Below are 16,618 nucleotides of genomic sequence, written 5' to 3' on the forward strand. Positions count from 1 at the left end.
AAAAATGCAGCATAGAAACCGCGGCAGCCCATCGCGGTTTATGGTTGAGAGAAGTTGGTCATAAACCGCTGCTGCCAGCAGCGGTTTATGTGCGTGGGGATGTGTGCGTAAACCGCTAGAGGTTATAGCGGTTTACGTTAAGTATGCATCACTATATAAACCGCTGAGCCAGCCGCGGATTATGCAATTGGAGGTTAGGAGAGGAAATTCTAGAGAGAGGAAATTCTAGAGAGAGGTCAGAGCAAGTTGAGAAGGGGTCCGAGGTATTTGAGCTGCGACTTCCGGCGGGATATCATGGCAGAAGACAGAAGGAGCATGTGCCGACTGAACGGTGTTGCTCATGTTGCCGGTTCCATTGGTGACGAGGTTAGTTAATTATTTTGGTCTTTTTTTAGGCTTAGCAATTTTTTAGCTAGAAAAATGATATGAATGCAAGCATATACGGATTTTATAGATTAGTCCCTTTTAGTTTTAAAAATAGTATGAAGGTTAGAATATAAAGAATTTTTTTTTTGGAATTTTATTGTTTAAGGTTTGTAATACTTTTATAATTGTGGGTGTTATCTAATAAGTTAAGTTTGTTGCCATTTGTGCTATTATAGTAAATATTTTACAAATTAATTTCGCTAGTTTATTGACTACTTATTTATAGGTTTTAGGGATTAATTTGTTCACCGGTCAAAATTTTGTTGACATTTTTAAGATATGTGTTATTATTAGATAAGGAATTTCGTTATGGATTGGAGAATTTAATTGTATCCTGCATTTATTGTGCTGTTTTTTGCAGCCCACTAGGTGTATATACAGTGTGAGACGGCAACAGAATATGCCCCTGCATGATAGGATCATCCCGTATTTAGAGAGGGCTGGATTGTACCATTTGGCCAGGCTAAACAGCCATTGGTTCTGGTTGGATGAGCCATTGGTTAGTGTGTTCGTTGAGAGGTGGCGTCCTGAGACGCACACGTTCCACATGCCTTTTGGAGAGTGCACAGTGACATTGCAGGACGTGGCTTTTCAGCTTGGGTTGCCTGTCAATGGGGAGGCTGTGAGTGGTTGCCTGTCAATTGCCCTCATAAGTGCCTGCGAATACCTTTGACCGGATCCTAACTGTGCCTCTGCCGTCTGCCCCCGGACAATGAACAACTCAGCAAGGCGAAGATAGGTGGACTTAACCAAGGACGCGACTGGTAGATTTCTTGTGCCCTTCAAAACAGATTTCACACACTCAGAAATGTTGGTCGTCGTGTGACCATATCGTCTGCCCCCATCCTTGTGCTGTGTCCACATCTCATAATCCATCCTGTTTGCCCAATCACACATGGCTGGGTTCTCTGACCTCATTATATCAAACCAATAGTCAAATTCTGCTTCTGTCTTCTCATAAGCGGCGTTAACCAGCCACCTTCTGACATCTTGTCCCTTGAAGGTAAGGGCAAAATTTGCAGCAACATGCCGAATGCAAAATGCCCTATAAGCATGCGGAGGTCGCCAACCACTATCTGGTGACTCTAGCGCAGCCTTGATGCCGTTGTGTCTGTCGGAGATGACGAGAATACCTTCCTGTGGAGTAACATGTCTTCTAAGATTGGACAGAAAATATGACCAAGACTCAGCATTTTCCCCTTCCACTAGTGCAAACGCAACAAGCAAAATATTCGAATTCCCATCCTGAGCAATCGCCAACAACAACGTCCCTCCATACTTACCATACAAGTGTGTCCCATCGATGCTGACGAGTGGCTTACAGTGGCGAAATGCCTCAACACATGGAGGGAATGTCCAAAACATGCGATGAAAGTAGACTCTTTCTTCATCAACCTGGTCACCCACTCTAACCGGGGAGATCTTCAGTAGAGCAACGGAACCGTCCATGGTTAACATGACCCCAAGGATCCAGCGGGGCAGATCTGCATATGACTCCTCCCAATTGCAGTAGATCTGTGCTACTGCCTTCTGCTTTGCCAACCACACCTTCCGATAACTTGGCTTGAAACCATATGTTGCCTCTGTTGCCTCTTGCAACACCTTAATCGATACCGACGCATCAACTCTAACCAATGAAAAAATTCTTGCACAAATCACATGATAATCAAGCTGCCTGTGGTCGCTCGAAATTGATGTGGCCATACACGTGTGTGGTCCGTTGTACCTCCTAACTTCCCATGTGCTCTTCCTTTTCCGCATGACTATCCGGATCAACCACGTGCATCCGTTACCGAACTCCTTGCATCTCCCTTGGTATTTTAGACTGTCTGACTCCATGACCCTGTACTCAACTCCACGCCGAATGCTGTAATCTTTCACGCTCAGCACAGCTTCCTCCTTACTCTGGAACGATTGGCCAATCTAAAATTCAGTCAAACCTGTCCCATCATGCATACCCTGTCCATCGAATGTTGCCTCAACATTCTGGTGTTGACCGATGGCCTCCAAGTTCAAAGACGACAAGTGCGGAGGGTACTCTTGTGTTGCAGAACCGGAACCTCCATGGGCTGCACCTATTGGTATATCATCTTCACTGTCCCCACCAATATCGAGCGGCTCCTCATCGGAATCATCATCACAAAGCGCATTCTCAAATCGATCCGGTCCATCCTCAAACTCAACCTCAGCACGTTCTGGCTCGGGAGGTAGAACTACCGCTGCTACCACAGGCAGTGATGTCGATGCACCGCCCCGTGTGGTCGACTGAGGACCCGATGCTGATGCCCCAGAGCTATCCACACGATCTTCCAACTTCGCAAACATCTCAGGTATCCTCACCTCCGAAAAACTACGCCTGCAGTGAAACAAGACCTGCAGGTCTTCATCCGACCCAATCACAAAGGTCTCAAACCGCACGCCGGTTGACACAACAGTAATGGGAATCTTGTAAAACAACTTTTTAACCTGCTTCGTACCACAGGTACCGAGCTTCTGTAGTATGCTGAGCTTAATCTCTGCCAATGTACTTGAAGATCGAATAAAAATGCTAACTGGTTCTCTATCTGTGAATTTCACACCGTGGCGTTTGCTCTTTTGAATTTTTCCAGAGCAATGGACCAGAGCCACAAAACTATCCTCCCCATCCATTTGTGAATAACACTCTACTATAACAATGCATTTGGCCCCTCCATGGTTTATATAGGGAACCAAATGACACAGAATACACGTAAACCGCTATGGCCACCAGTGGTTTACGCACGCATTTCAACAAACATAAATCGCAGCTAGCAGCAGCGGTTTATGAAGAACCAAAAATCAACAGAATCCGCTGCTGGCTCTAGCGGTTTCTGTGCATCTATAAACCGCTACTGGCAGTAGCGGTTTATATAATATAGTGAAACAACGTAATTGCGTAACCATTTTTGAAACAATGCATTTGCGTAAATTTGAGGTTGAAACAATTTAAAAACGTAAATTGCCCTATATTTTATATTTAATTATTTAAGAATAAAAAATTTTGTTGCCATTTAAAATATTGTGTATTAAAGTATTGCCATTTAAAACATTTATTTATGTACTAGAATATTCTATATTTATTAGAGTCCATCAATGCTCTTTTTTTATATTAGCCTTTGATTTTTATCTAATAAAATCTAATGGCCTATATAAATGTGGCTCATTCAATAAACACATAATTGTTGAGCTCCTTTTAGACATACCCTCATATTTTATGTGTAACAAAGAAAAAAAATTTATATTTAATTCATTTAAAAGAGCGTGGATGAGTGGACACAAATAAGCCAAGTAGCCAACTCAAGTAATTATTTTTAAAAAAATCATAACCAATCTAAAAGGAGCTCTATGTTGATATATTTAAATTTAAATTTGATGAAGATGCCGAATCGAAATATTCCAACTACTAATACATCCAATATATAAAAGCTGGATCCATATTTAGTTTTAGTTGCCGCAGTTATTAACGAACTAACAGGTACTAACGTGTCTATTAATTTATTTTTTATTTAAAGCGTAAAAAATTAATAAAAATCAAATTAAATAAGATAATAAGTGATTTATAACTAAATTAAGAGATTTTGAGTTTAAATATTGAAAATATAAAAAATATCTTTTTATAAATTATATATAGCAAAAGATACTTTAAAAAAATTAGACACTAATTCTTTCTATATTCTTAGTATAGATTATGTGTATTCATTATTGTTTGTTTTTCATCTTAATTTTTGCAATTAAAAAAGAAGAATAGTTTTCTTTCTTAGTCAATTTATTAAAGATATAAATTATGTTTAGAAGACATTTGCGAGAGTTATAAAAATTATAAAAGTAAAATATTGTTTTTGTTTTTAACGTTTGGGGTAAGTTTTAAAGTTGTTTATAACGTTTCAATCGTCCTATTTAAGTCCCTAATGTTTTAAAACTGACTCAATGTTATCCTGCCGTTAGGGATCCATTAACAGAATTGACGGCAGGACAAAATTGAGACGATTTTGAAACGTTAGGGACTTAAATAGGACGAAAACGTTGGGGACAAAAATGATACATAGAAATAAATTTTAATTTTATCCTTCAATAATATCAATTTTTTACTATGTATAGTATTCAATTATTTTTTAATCACATCTAAGTAAATTACACTTAATCATATTACTTTCATTTTAAATAAATTAATTTTTTTTATAATTTTACTCTTAAAGATTTTTAGTTATTATGAAATATTTGTAAAATGACTAGTACATAAATTTACAGAAAAGAAAAAAAACTCATATATATACAATAAAATATAAATTATACCTTTTGTCTCTAATGTATCAAAATTCTTTAAAATTATAAAAAAAATAAATTTATTTAAAATGAAAGTAATGTGATTAAGTGTAATTTATTTAGATGTAATTAAAAAATAATTGAATATTATGTACAATAAAAAATTAATATTATTGAAAGATAAAATTAAATTAAAATTTATTTTTATGTATTATTTTGTCCCTGAGGTTTTCGTCCTATTTAAGTACTTATTGTTTTAAAATCGTCTCAATTTTGTCCCGCTGTCAATTGTGTTAACAGATCCCTAAAGGCAGGACAATATTGAGTCAATTTTGAAATGTTGACTTAAATAGAACGATTGAAACGTTAGGGATAACTTTAGAACTTATCCCAAACGTTGAGAATAAAAACGATACTTTACTCAAATTATAACGAGAGAAATTATTCAACAGTAAAGTCTTTAAAATATATTACATATATATAAAAATAATTAGCTACTAAATCAATTATATATATTTGTGTATAAATATATATAATATTTATTTTATTTTCAATATACATTTTATATTTTAATATATATTTTATACAAATAATTAATTTAGTAACTGAATTTATATATATATATATATATATATATATATATATATATATATATATAATATAATTTATTTTTATGAAATTATTAAACTAAAAGAAAATTTTCTCTACGAGGAATAAAAGTTTTAACTTTCTTCTAGTAAAAGCACATTAGGTGCTTAAGTAAGCATTAAGAATTTTCCTCTTGGAAGTAGAAAATATTTTATAGGGAATCATAGAACTCTTAATTGAGATTCGAAAGACAAAAAAAATTAGTTAATATCCTAAAAATATAAAAGTTTTACCAAACAAGATTTTAGGAAAATTTTACTTTGAGATAATTGGCATGTGTCTAATGTATATATAAAAATATTATGTATAAACAAAAAATTAATTTTTAAATTAGTTATTATGTATTAATATATAAATATATATGTTATTTAATTTATTTTTAATATATATTTTATATTATAATATATATTTTATATGAAGAATTGATTTAATAACTAATTTTTTATATACACATAATATAAATGATATAGATATTCTTCAAAAAATTTTTTATAACATTTTGTTAAAATTCTTTAATAAATTTCTTGAGCTTATCTTGTTAATAAAGAAAAAAAGTCAACAAGTAATTTTGTTTTAGCTTTTTTCACATATTTACTTTTTTTTTGTATTATCAAATATTTACTACTTATTATTTTGAAGTAGGCACGTCAATAACAAAAATACCCCGGAGGCCCAGACAGAATTCCCAACATGGCCGAACTCAGAACTGGGAACGTGCATATCCATCATCAATCTAATGCTCGAAACACTAAAACACACACACACTCTCTCTCTCTCTCTCATGAGGCCAATGAGTGGAGAGCAATTTCAAAACCAACCTTCCAAGAAAGGAAGTGGGACGAGGGTGTGGTTGAAGAGGTTGTTTTCCACAAGTAGAAACAGTAACAACAACGTCTGTCTTTTTTAATTTTAAATATTATCCATTTATCTAGACCACATTCTCACGGTATTTAAGGGTTTGTTTTTGGCTAATAAATTGCTACATGCACAAAGCAGGATTCGAACCCCCGACACTTGCTTAAGCGGATGAGTGAGCTGACCACTCGACCAACACAAGTTTGGATTTTTTTTTTCAATGTCTCTATCTTTCTCTCTCATCCTTTCTTAAAATTATTTAAGCCCAGGCCCACCACCTTACCTCTTTCTCTCTCAATGCACCACTCCAGGCCCACTAAATTAATTATTCTTAACCCACCTCAGCAATATGCCGACCTAACTTCTTTTCGTCGCTATCTTAAGTTGTTAACCCGATATCTGTTGCTCTCGTTTTTTCTTATGCAACATTTATTATGGAATTATCAATTGCAGTTTTAATTGATACAAATAATAATAGTTTTTTTATTACGCTTTTCATTTCATTAATTAAAAATTGTTTAGTAATATTTTTTTTTAAATTTACTCTTGATTTAATTTCTTTAAATTTGTACATTCAACAAAATTAATAGACAAAATAAAAGGGAGTAATGAATTCAGTTTCAATGAATTATTTAGGAATTCATTTTGTTATATTATTAAAGATTTAGTTTATATTATATATTAAGATAATTTTATACCAACATCTAATCAGCTATTATTACTACTGTTGATGGATTAATAGGATCTTACATGTTTTTTTATTATTGCTTTTAAGTGAATTGCAGTAACTGATTATCAAAAGTTGTAATATATAAACGAAAAGAAACAGTTTACTACTTTTAATCAATGTTCTGAAAACCGGTTCGAACCGGCCGGTCGGATCGGTCGAACCGTGAACCGGACTTAAAAACAAATCGGTTAATCATCAAAATTGCGAAACTAAAAAATCGGAATTGAACCGGCGAATCGGTCGGTCGAACTGAACCGTGACCCGGCCAATTTTTAAGTAAGCAACACCGTTTTTGAGTCCTCCTGAAATCTGAATCCCTAAATCACGAAAACTCCCAAGGGCCAAGGCTGAGACTGAGATCCCTAATTTCCTTCGTTGTTCTCTCTGCTTCAGTGGTTCCCAACTTCTCATTGTTGATGATTCTTCTTCGAGCAAGCTTGCTTCACTGAAGTCACTGGCGTCACAGCGTCACACGGGTCGAGAGCTCGCCGTCGAGACACGCCGTCGCGCCACCTAGAGCCGTCGAGATCTGTACTGAGAAGTGAGAACGTCTCAGTGCCTCACTCTCACACGGGTCGAGCAACCGCCGTCGAGCCACCGCAGCAGCCGTGGAGAACTGAAAAGGTGCCTTCGCTGTCTCCCACCGCCTCACTCTCACTCTCCCTGTTGTATACTTGCATGTTCTGCCTTGAAGGTGCCTTCGCTGTCTCAGTGTCTCCCACTCTCCCTGTTTTAATTTTCTTTGAACTGTGTAGTGTGATTAGTTGATTACTCAAACTGATTGGAGGTATTTTACTTTGAATTGAAAGTTTGAAACTGAGCTGTGATTCAATATGATGAACACCGAAATTCTGAACTGGTTCAATTCTGTCTTCCTATTTAATTTTTCTTCGAATTGTGTAGTGTGAAATTGTGAAGTGTGAACTGATTCAAGTTCAACATGAAACTGAACTGTGATTCTCCCTGTACTGTGATTATTGACTAGTGAGTGATTAGTGAAACTGATTACTGAAGCTGAATTGTGATTCAACATGATGAACTGTGAGTGTGGTTAATAATTATTGTTTACTGACTAGTGATTAACTGTGAATGAAGTTTTTGTCAAAGTTAAAAGAATGTATCTGAGCAATTGCAACATGCATTGTTACTATTACACACAGCAATTTTTTGTTTGATCTTTGTTACCAATGTTGGTGTGTGTTAATGGCCTGAAGTTTTGAGCAGTTTGTTAGATATGAGTTTAGATTGTGATAAATTTTGATAATTGTTATGTTTTGAGAAAATTTGGCTCAGTGATTACGTTGAGCATAATTGCAGAAGAGGTCTTGCTACTTTGTTGAATGCTGCAGTTTAATCACCAAATTAAACTCTTTTAGTCTACTCTCTACATCTCTTTCTACCTATTCTATCTGTGTATATGCACATTTTAATTTCTTGCAAGCAACTCATTGTGAATAAACATGGTTTTCATTGTTTACATGAGGGGTTTTTTGAGGTATATATACTTGCTTCTTTTATATTTCTTTCATTTATTTACTCTTTTGATTTGCTGCTTGTTTAGTCTTGCATATGATGGATTATGATTGCCACCTGTCTGCAAAACACATGCATAAATGAAATTGTGTAGATCAAATAGAATGTGATTATTAGCATATTTATTCTTTGTAAATTAATTCTTATGTATGTTGGTGGACATCTCTCTAGTTGAACCAAGTTCAATATCAATTCATTAATTCCTTTAATACATTTATAAAAGTCTTTTATCTATACTCTTAAAAGACTAAGTAATTCTAATGGGCATAACTAGTACCCTTCCTAATATTAAATCGTAACATGTAGTGGCTACTGTTTATGAATATCAGAATCAGAAGTATGCAAAATCAGCAGAGGATGATGTTGCTGATGTTCTCAGAGCAGGTGTTTTATTTGTCATTTTCATTTCAAGTCGATAAATAGTTTCATTGAATTCAATTTTTGTGCTGCTGAATAAGGCAAAGGATTGTGAATATGAATGAATGTGATAAAATTGTGAATATAAATAAATATGATTGATGACAAACTTCGATGTTGGCATTTTATGTTTAGTTGGTTGATTTTCTTATTTGACTTTTGAGTTTGTATTTGAATGAGATTATAACATTTTGATTTATACAGTACTTTTAATTCGGATGATATTTTAAAGTTTATATTAAATTATAATTATGTTTTAATATTTTTTTGTATTTTATTTAGTATTTTATTATAAAAATTTTTTCGGTTCAACTACAGTCGAACCGGTTGAACCTATAAATCAATAAACCAGTAACTAGAGCGGTTCGATGACTGGTTCGATTTTCAGAACCTTGCTTTTAATTGAAAATACTTTTAGAACAAAAATAGGACACAAAAAAATAGCTTTTACTTTTTTTAAGAGCAATTTCAGTGGAAATTTTTTTTAATCCTATTTATGATTTATTTATCATAAAAAATAACTTTACATTAATTTTTGTCATAAACCATAAATAAAAACTAAAAGTGTTCCTTTGACCCTCTCTTATCTAATAGAAAAGACTAATTAATCTGTATTGTAATTCTATTGATTAAATTAATTAAAATAAAATAAAATGATTATATCTATTAAATTAAATTTTTATAATATTATTATTAAATTTGTAAATTAAAAAATCACTATTATAAATTAATAACATACGAGAAAAAATTAATAAATTTCATAAATAACAACAATAATAAATAATCTATAATTCAAATTTTGACTAATTAGTAATATTACTTAAAGGAATATATAATCTATGGTTAACGACGTACATCGTGAAATTGTCATATGTGTTCAATCAAGTCCACTTTTAGTTGTCAATGTTTCTGTCTATCCTGAAATTAGGCATTTTTTTGGAGAAATTGATGGTATGGTACAAAGTCTTTCTCTCTCAAATGTAGTTGTGATAAGTTATTTTTCACATCGTCATACTCTATTAGTCCTTGAGCAAAATTTTTAGTATAAGTGTCTCTTTCATATTCAACAATCATATTATGCAACATATAATACAGGTTCTCTGTAACACCCTACCACACAGAACTTTACATCTAGGTTGTAAATCAAAAGTGGTGAGGTACTACGACCTCTAAAAACAAAATTAAAATACGTACGTATATATATATATATATATATATATATATATATATATATATATATATATATATATATATATATATATATATATATATGACTAGTTTAACTAGGTTACTTGAACAAAAAAGTAAGCAAAACAAAGCATAAATCTCGTCGCACTCGAAAAGTTGAGAATAGAAAGCGTGTGTGTATATATATATATAATTCTAACAAGTTATATAACAAACTCTAGTCTCAACCTGCGAAGTAAAGACGGCTAGAAATATATATACATCCCCAAAAGATAACCAAAATATAAAATACAACTCCTGAATCTCCGAGTCCACCTCTAGAAGGGATAGATACAAGTTTTAATACAACAATGAAGAATACACACATACGCGCACACACGCGCGTGCGCACGCACGCACGCACGCACACATATATATATATATATATATATATATATATATATATATATATATAAGCTAAGTACATAATCGGAAAATTCCAAAAGTAGATCTTCGCTTGCACAAGAGTCTCCAACACGCTCAGTGAGGTGCCTCGTGTCCTGCATCTGAAAAATAACAAATATGTATGGAATGACAACTGGAGGCTCTCAATATGGTAACAGTGTCCAACAAATAAGATATAAGGCTTCGAAAAGTCGAAGGCAATCTTAAACTTCTACAACCCAGATCAGAGTCTAGAGTTTTCACTAACTAAGAATTTGGTAATTCTACCTAAGGATTCTAATCTATCTCTTCACCTCCGGTTTACTGCAAACCTCCCAATCACTAGTTTGAAACAACCCTCAGCGTACCTTCACCAGCATAAGGGATCTCTCAAAACAAACACATACAAGATATATAAGTAATGCACAATTAAGAAAACAGATAAGGCATTTAAGTCACGTAGCATATAGATATAAATAAACAATTAGGCAAGCCAAACCACAAAGTGCATACTCAAACAAATTATATAAATGCACATGATGCATGTCTGTCTACGGCCGGTAATATCATATGTCGGTTATATAGTCAAACCCGATATGTCTGGTAGCTGATCGGGATATGGAACACCACAATACGAAACAGGTATTATTCGTCCACCCATGCCAGTGCTTCACCACAACCCGGAGTAGGCATTACTCATCCACTCAGGCAAGTGCCTCAAACCATAACCCGAATAGGGATTACTCATCTATCCTCAGGCCATGACTCGGGTAGGAATTACTATCTATCCTTAAAATCATCATTCGGATAGGAATTACTCATCTATCCTCCAAATCATCACTCAACATTTCAAATGCCCTTAAATATACACCTGATCACCATCACCATCATCTCATTCGTCAATATGATAATCTTCCTTATCTCATATCTCATTCACTTTGTAAATCTCTCTCAATATCAATCTAACTCCCTCTATATGTTCGCTCTTATTCTGAAACCTAAAGACTAGCTATCAAACTTTAAACATGTATTACAGAGGTGAAAAACAGGCTGGATAGGCCAAAATAGTTGAAAATAACATTTTTTGAAAAACAGGGTATTCATGCGTACTCATGCCTCGTGCGTACGCATGAACCCCTTTTTGTGCATAGGGTAAGCAAAACAAAGCATAAATCTCATCGCACTCGAAACTTCGAGAATAAAAAGCATAGATAATAGAAAGCAAAAGAGACAGTATATATATACCCGCGAAGCAAAAGCCGGCTAGAAATATATATACATCCCCAAAAGATAACCAAAATACAAAATACAGTTTAACTAGGAGAATACCCTATTTTTCAAAATACAGTTATGCGCATGAAAACATTCATTTCAGAAATGCAAGTTGTGCGTACGCATGACCTCAATTTTCTGCAACTTCAGTAGAATTTAGTTTTTAACCCTAAACTTCAAATGCGCATAACTTTTTCATTAAAAATTAATTTTCGTCCGTTCTTCGAAGGTTATAAACTATTCGGACCCAAGTTTTTTTTAAGATAAGTTTTATAAAATTTGAGGGCCCAAGAGTCAAGTTACAGCACATTGAAGTTGGTTAAAATTATATCTTTAGCTAATTACACAAATACTCATTTTTAACCAATTCAACAATTCAAATCAATCTAAACCACTCCCTTACCATTTCTTTAAGCCTTTCAAACATTCATTCATAAATTCCTAGCTATTACAAGCCTAATCAAACTAATTCCAATTCATTTATCACATTCATTATCAAGCAAACCATGACCAAAACCATACTCTAATTCAATCCAATTTTTCCAATTCAATTTTCATAAAAAAATTCAATATCAACAATCCACCACTAACTCAATTCCACAATTTTACCATCAACTAGATCATACATATATATACATATATTCATTCACTAACCACATCAATCAATCAATTCATACCCTTCAAATCTATCTCAAGGGCAACTTGCCTAAGTTTCACACAACATTATATACTATCTACAAGAAACCGAAACCATATCTTGATCGATTTCTCCCAAGCTCAAAACGTCACGATTCAAGCTTCCAAGATTCCCAATCAAATCCAATAAGTTCCATCCATGATATTGAATATTGATGAGAATTGAATTGAAAAATTGAATTGAATTGGAATATGGTTTTGGTCATGGTTTGCTTGATAATGAATGTGATAAATGAATTGGAATTGGTTTGATTAGGCTTGTAATAGTTAGGAATTGATGAATGAAGGTTTGGAAGGCTTAAAAGTGGTAAGGGAGTGGTTTTGATTGATTTGAATTGTTGAATTGGTTAAAAAATGAGTATTTGCGTAATTAGGTAAAAACATAATTTTAACCAACTTTGACGGGCCATAACTTAGTTTTCGGACCCCCAAATTTTGTAAAACTTATCTTGAATAAAAATTGGGTTTGTGGAGTTTATGACATTCAAAGAATGAATGGAAAATAATTTGAAGTTTAGGGTTAAAAACTGAATTCTGTAGAAGTTGCAAAAAATTGAGGTCATGTGTACGTATGTATATAACTTTTGAAAGTACGTACGTAGATATATATGAAAGATAGTTTAACTAGGAGCCTTGAACAAAAGGGTAAGCAAAACAAAGAACAAATCTCGTCGCACTCGAAACGTTGAGAATAGAAAGCATAGATAATAGAAAGCAGAAGGGACATATATATATATATATAGAATTCCAACAAGTTATATAAAAAATTCTAGTCTCAACCTGCGAAGCAAAGGCTGGCTAAAAATATATACATCCCCAAAAGATAACCAAAATACAAAATACAACTCCTGAATCTCTGAGTCGGCCTCTAAGAAGGGCATATACAAGTTTTAATGCAACAGTATAGAATATACACACATGTATATATATAAGCTAAGTATCGGAAAACCCTTTCAAGTAGATCTTCTTATAGTTTATATTGATAACATTTCTTGAAAAACAGGGTATTCTCACTAACTCAATTTTACAATTTTACCACCAACTAGATCATACATACATATACATATATTCATTCACTAACTACATCAATCATCTAATTCATATCATTCAAACTTATCTTAGGGGCTACTAGCCTAAGTTTCACGCAACATTATATATTAACTACAAGAAACCGAAACCATACCTTGCCAATTTTTCTCAAATTCAAAACACCACAATTCAAGCTTCCAAGACTCTGAATCAAATCCAATAAGTTTTAGCCACTAGAGCTTTATTCCAAACACTCCAATTTACGAATTTAACTCCAATCAACAAGAAATTCAATCTAGTTCATACAATTTCACCATAATCAATAATATGGTTCACTAATTCAAGAAATCACAAGGTTAGTGATTCCTTACCTTACCCACTGCTCATATGGATGAAACCCGATAATAGCTCATACTAGAGCATCCCTAAACCATCATAATCACAAAATTTCTCAATACCCCAAACCAAAAAAGTGAATCTGAATGAAAAGAAGAACTGGACAAGAAATTCAAAGTTTCATACCACTTTGTTCGAATAGAATTGAAAAGGATTATGAGAGAACGCGTGGTCACAAATGGCTCATCATCGGAGCTACGAATTGAAAGTTGTGAGAGATTGAAATTCGAAGTGAAAAAGGTTTAGGTTTTGTTCGTCTCTTCTCCTTCTCTTCAGCGTGAAAATGAAATATGAATGGGGAAGGAGAGGCTGAATGCTTGCTTATTATAGGGTTGTGTACATGAGATTGGGCCCGATTCAATCGGTTTAGCCCTTCGACCAATTTTGGGCCAAAATCTTTAATATTATCATTTTAATTCATAGGCCAGATTCCACTTGTCGTGAGAAAGAGGATGAAAGGAACGCTTATTGGTTTCGTTTTGTAGCCCCTCTGGTGGACGAAATTGTGATCAATGTTCTTGTATCATTTGTGATCAATGTTCTAATTATGGCACTGGTTGAATTCACAACTCCGTTCAACAAACCAGCAAGTGTACTGGGTCGTCCAAGTAATAAACCTTACGTGAGTAAGGGTCGAATCCACAGAGATTGTTGGTATGAAGCAAGCTATGGTCACCTTGTAAATCTCAGTCAGGCAGATTAAAATTGTTTATGGTTCGAAAATTAATAATAAAATAAGAAATAATAAAAGGGATAGAATACTTATGTAGATTCATTGGCATAGGAATTTCAGTTAAGTATATGAAGATGCTGTATGGCCCAAGAACGCCTGCCCTCCTACTTCTTCAACTCAATCCTTCTTACTCCTTTCCATGGCAAGCTGTGTATAGGGGTTCACCATCAGCGGTGGCTACTTTCAATCCTCTCGGAAAAATGATCCTATGCGGTTGTCAGTCGCACGGCTAATCGTCTGGAGGCATCACCCATGGTTGATGGCTACATCCCATCCTCGCAGTGAAAACTAATGCTCACGCACTCTGTCACAGTACGGCTAATCACTGGTTGGTTCCCGCTCCTACTGGAATAGAATCCCTTGATTCTTTTGCATCTGTCACTAACGCCCAGCACTTGCAAGTTTGAAGCACGTCACAGTCATTCATTACCGGAATCCTACTCGGAATACCACAGACAAGGTTAGACTTTCCGGATCCCCAGGATCCTACTCGGAACACCACAGACAAGGTTGGACTTTCCGGATCCTCATAAATGCCGCCATCTATCTAGCTTATACCACGAAGATTCTGTTGGGGAATCTAAGAGATACACATTCAAGCTCTGTTGCATGTAGAACGGAAGTGATTGTCAATCACGCGCGTTCATAAGTGAGAATGATAATGAGGGTTATCTAACTCATCACATTCATCTTGTTCTTGGGTACGAATGAATATCTTGGAATAAAACTAAGATAGCATTTGAATAAAAGAAGATAGAATTGCATTAATACTTGAGGTACAGCAGAGCTCCACACCCTTAATCTATGGTGTGCAGAAACTCCACCGTTGAAAAATACATAAGTAAAAGAGGTTCAGGCATGGCCGAATGGCCAGCCCTCTCCATGATCAAGTGACCGAATGATTCAAAGACTTAAAGTGGTCAAAAGATATCTAATACAATAGATAAATGTCCTATATATACTAGACTAGCTACTAGGGTTTACATGAGTAAGTAAATGATGCATAAATCCACTTCCGGGGCCCACTTGGTGTATGCTTGGGCTGAGCTTGATCAATCCACGAGCTGAGGCTTCTCTTGGAGTTGAATTTTGAGTTATGACGTGTTTTGGGCGTTCAACTCCGGATCATGACGTTTTTCTGGCGTTTAACTCCAGACAGCAGCATGAACTTGGCGTTCAACGCCAAGTTACGTCGTCATTCTTCGAATAAAGTATGAACTATTATATATTGCTGGAAAGCCCTGGATGTCTACTTTCCAACGCCGTTGAGAGCGCGCCAATTGAAGTTCTGTAGCTCCAGAAAATCCATTTCGAATGCAGGGAGGTCAGAATCCAACAGCATCAGCAGTCCTTTTGTCAGCCTTTTTCAGAGTTTTGCTCAAATCCCTCAATTTCAGTCAGAATTTACCTGAAATCACAAAAAAACACACAAACTCATAGTAAAGTCCAGAAATGTGAATTTAACATAAAAACTAATGAAAACATCCCTAAAAGTAGCTTGAACTTACTAAAAACTACCTAAAAACAATGCCAAAAAGCGTATAAATTATCCGCTCATCACAACACCAAACTTAAATTGTTGCTTGTCCCCAAGCAACTGAAAATTAAGTAGGATAAAAAGAAGAGAATATACTATAAATTCAGAAATATCAATGAATATTAATTATAATTAAATGAGCGGGACTTGTAGCTTTTTGCTTCTGAACAGTTTTGGCATCTCACTTTTTCCTTTGTAGTTTAGAGGGATTGGCGTCTCTGGAGAACTTAGAATTTGGGATAGTGTTATTGACTTTCTTAGTTAAGCATGTTGATTCTTGAACACAGCTACTAATGAGTCTTGGCCGTGGCCCTAAGCACTTTGTTTTCCAGTATTACCACCGGATACATAAATGCCACAGACACATAACTGGGTGAACCTTTTCAGATTGTGACTCAGCTTTGCTAGAGTCCCCAGTTAGTGGTGTCCAGAGCTCTTAAGCACACTCTTTTGC

The 16,618-nt window shown here is 34.6% G+C and overlaps 2 protein-coding genes across 2 annotated transcripts; both read right to left on the reverse strand.

Annotated features, from left to right (window-relative positions):
* Nucleotides 1–1,017: 1,017 nt before the first annotated feature.
* On the reverse strand, nucleotides 1,018–2,265 carry LOC130976133 (uncharacterized). The gene has a single exon (XM_057900900.1). It carries the CDS (start codon nucleotides 2,263–2,265, stop codon nucleotides 1,018–1,020), a length of 1,248 nt encoding a protein of 415 aa, XP_057756883.1.
* An 84-nt stretch (nucleotides 2,266–2,349) lies between these two features.
* On the reverse strand, nucleotides 2,350–3,075 carry LOC130976140 (uncharacterized). The gene has a single exon (XM_057900909.1). The coding sequence runs from the start codon at nucleotides 3,073–3,075 to the stop codon at nucleotides 2,350–2,352; it is 726 nt and encodes a 241-aa protein (XP_057756892.1).
* Between the last annotated feature and the right edge of the window lie 13,543 nt (nucleotides 3,076–16,618).

Source organism: Arachis stenosperma, chromosome 1 (genome assembly GCF_014773155.1).
Source record: "Arachis stenosperma cultivar V10309 chromosome 1, arast.V10309.gnm1.PFL2, whole genome shotgun sequence".
NCBI lineage: Eukaryota > Viridiplantae > Streptophyta > Magnoliopsida > Fabales > Fabaceae > Arachis > Arachis stenosperma.

What these genes read in the sequence shown, in the direction of transcription:
- LOC130976133 (XM_057900900.1), bottom strand. Translation starts at nt 2,265, where the DNA reads ATGGAGTCAGACAGTCTAAAATACCAAGGGAGATGCAAGGAGTTCGGT.
- LOC130976140 (XM_057900909.1), bottom strand. Translation starts at nt 3,075, where the DNA reads ATGGATGGGGAGGATAGTTTTGTGGCTCTGGTCCATTGCTCTGGAAAA.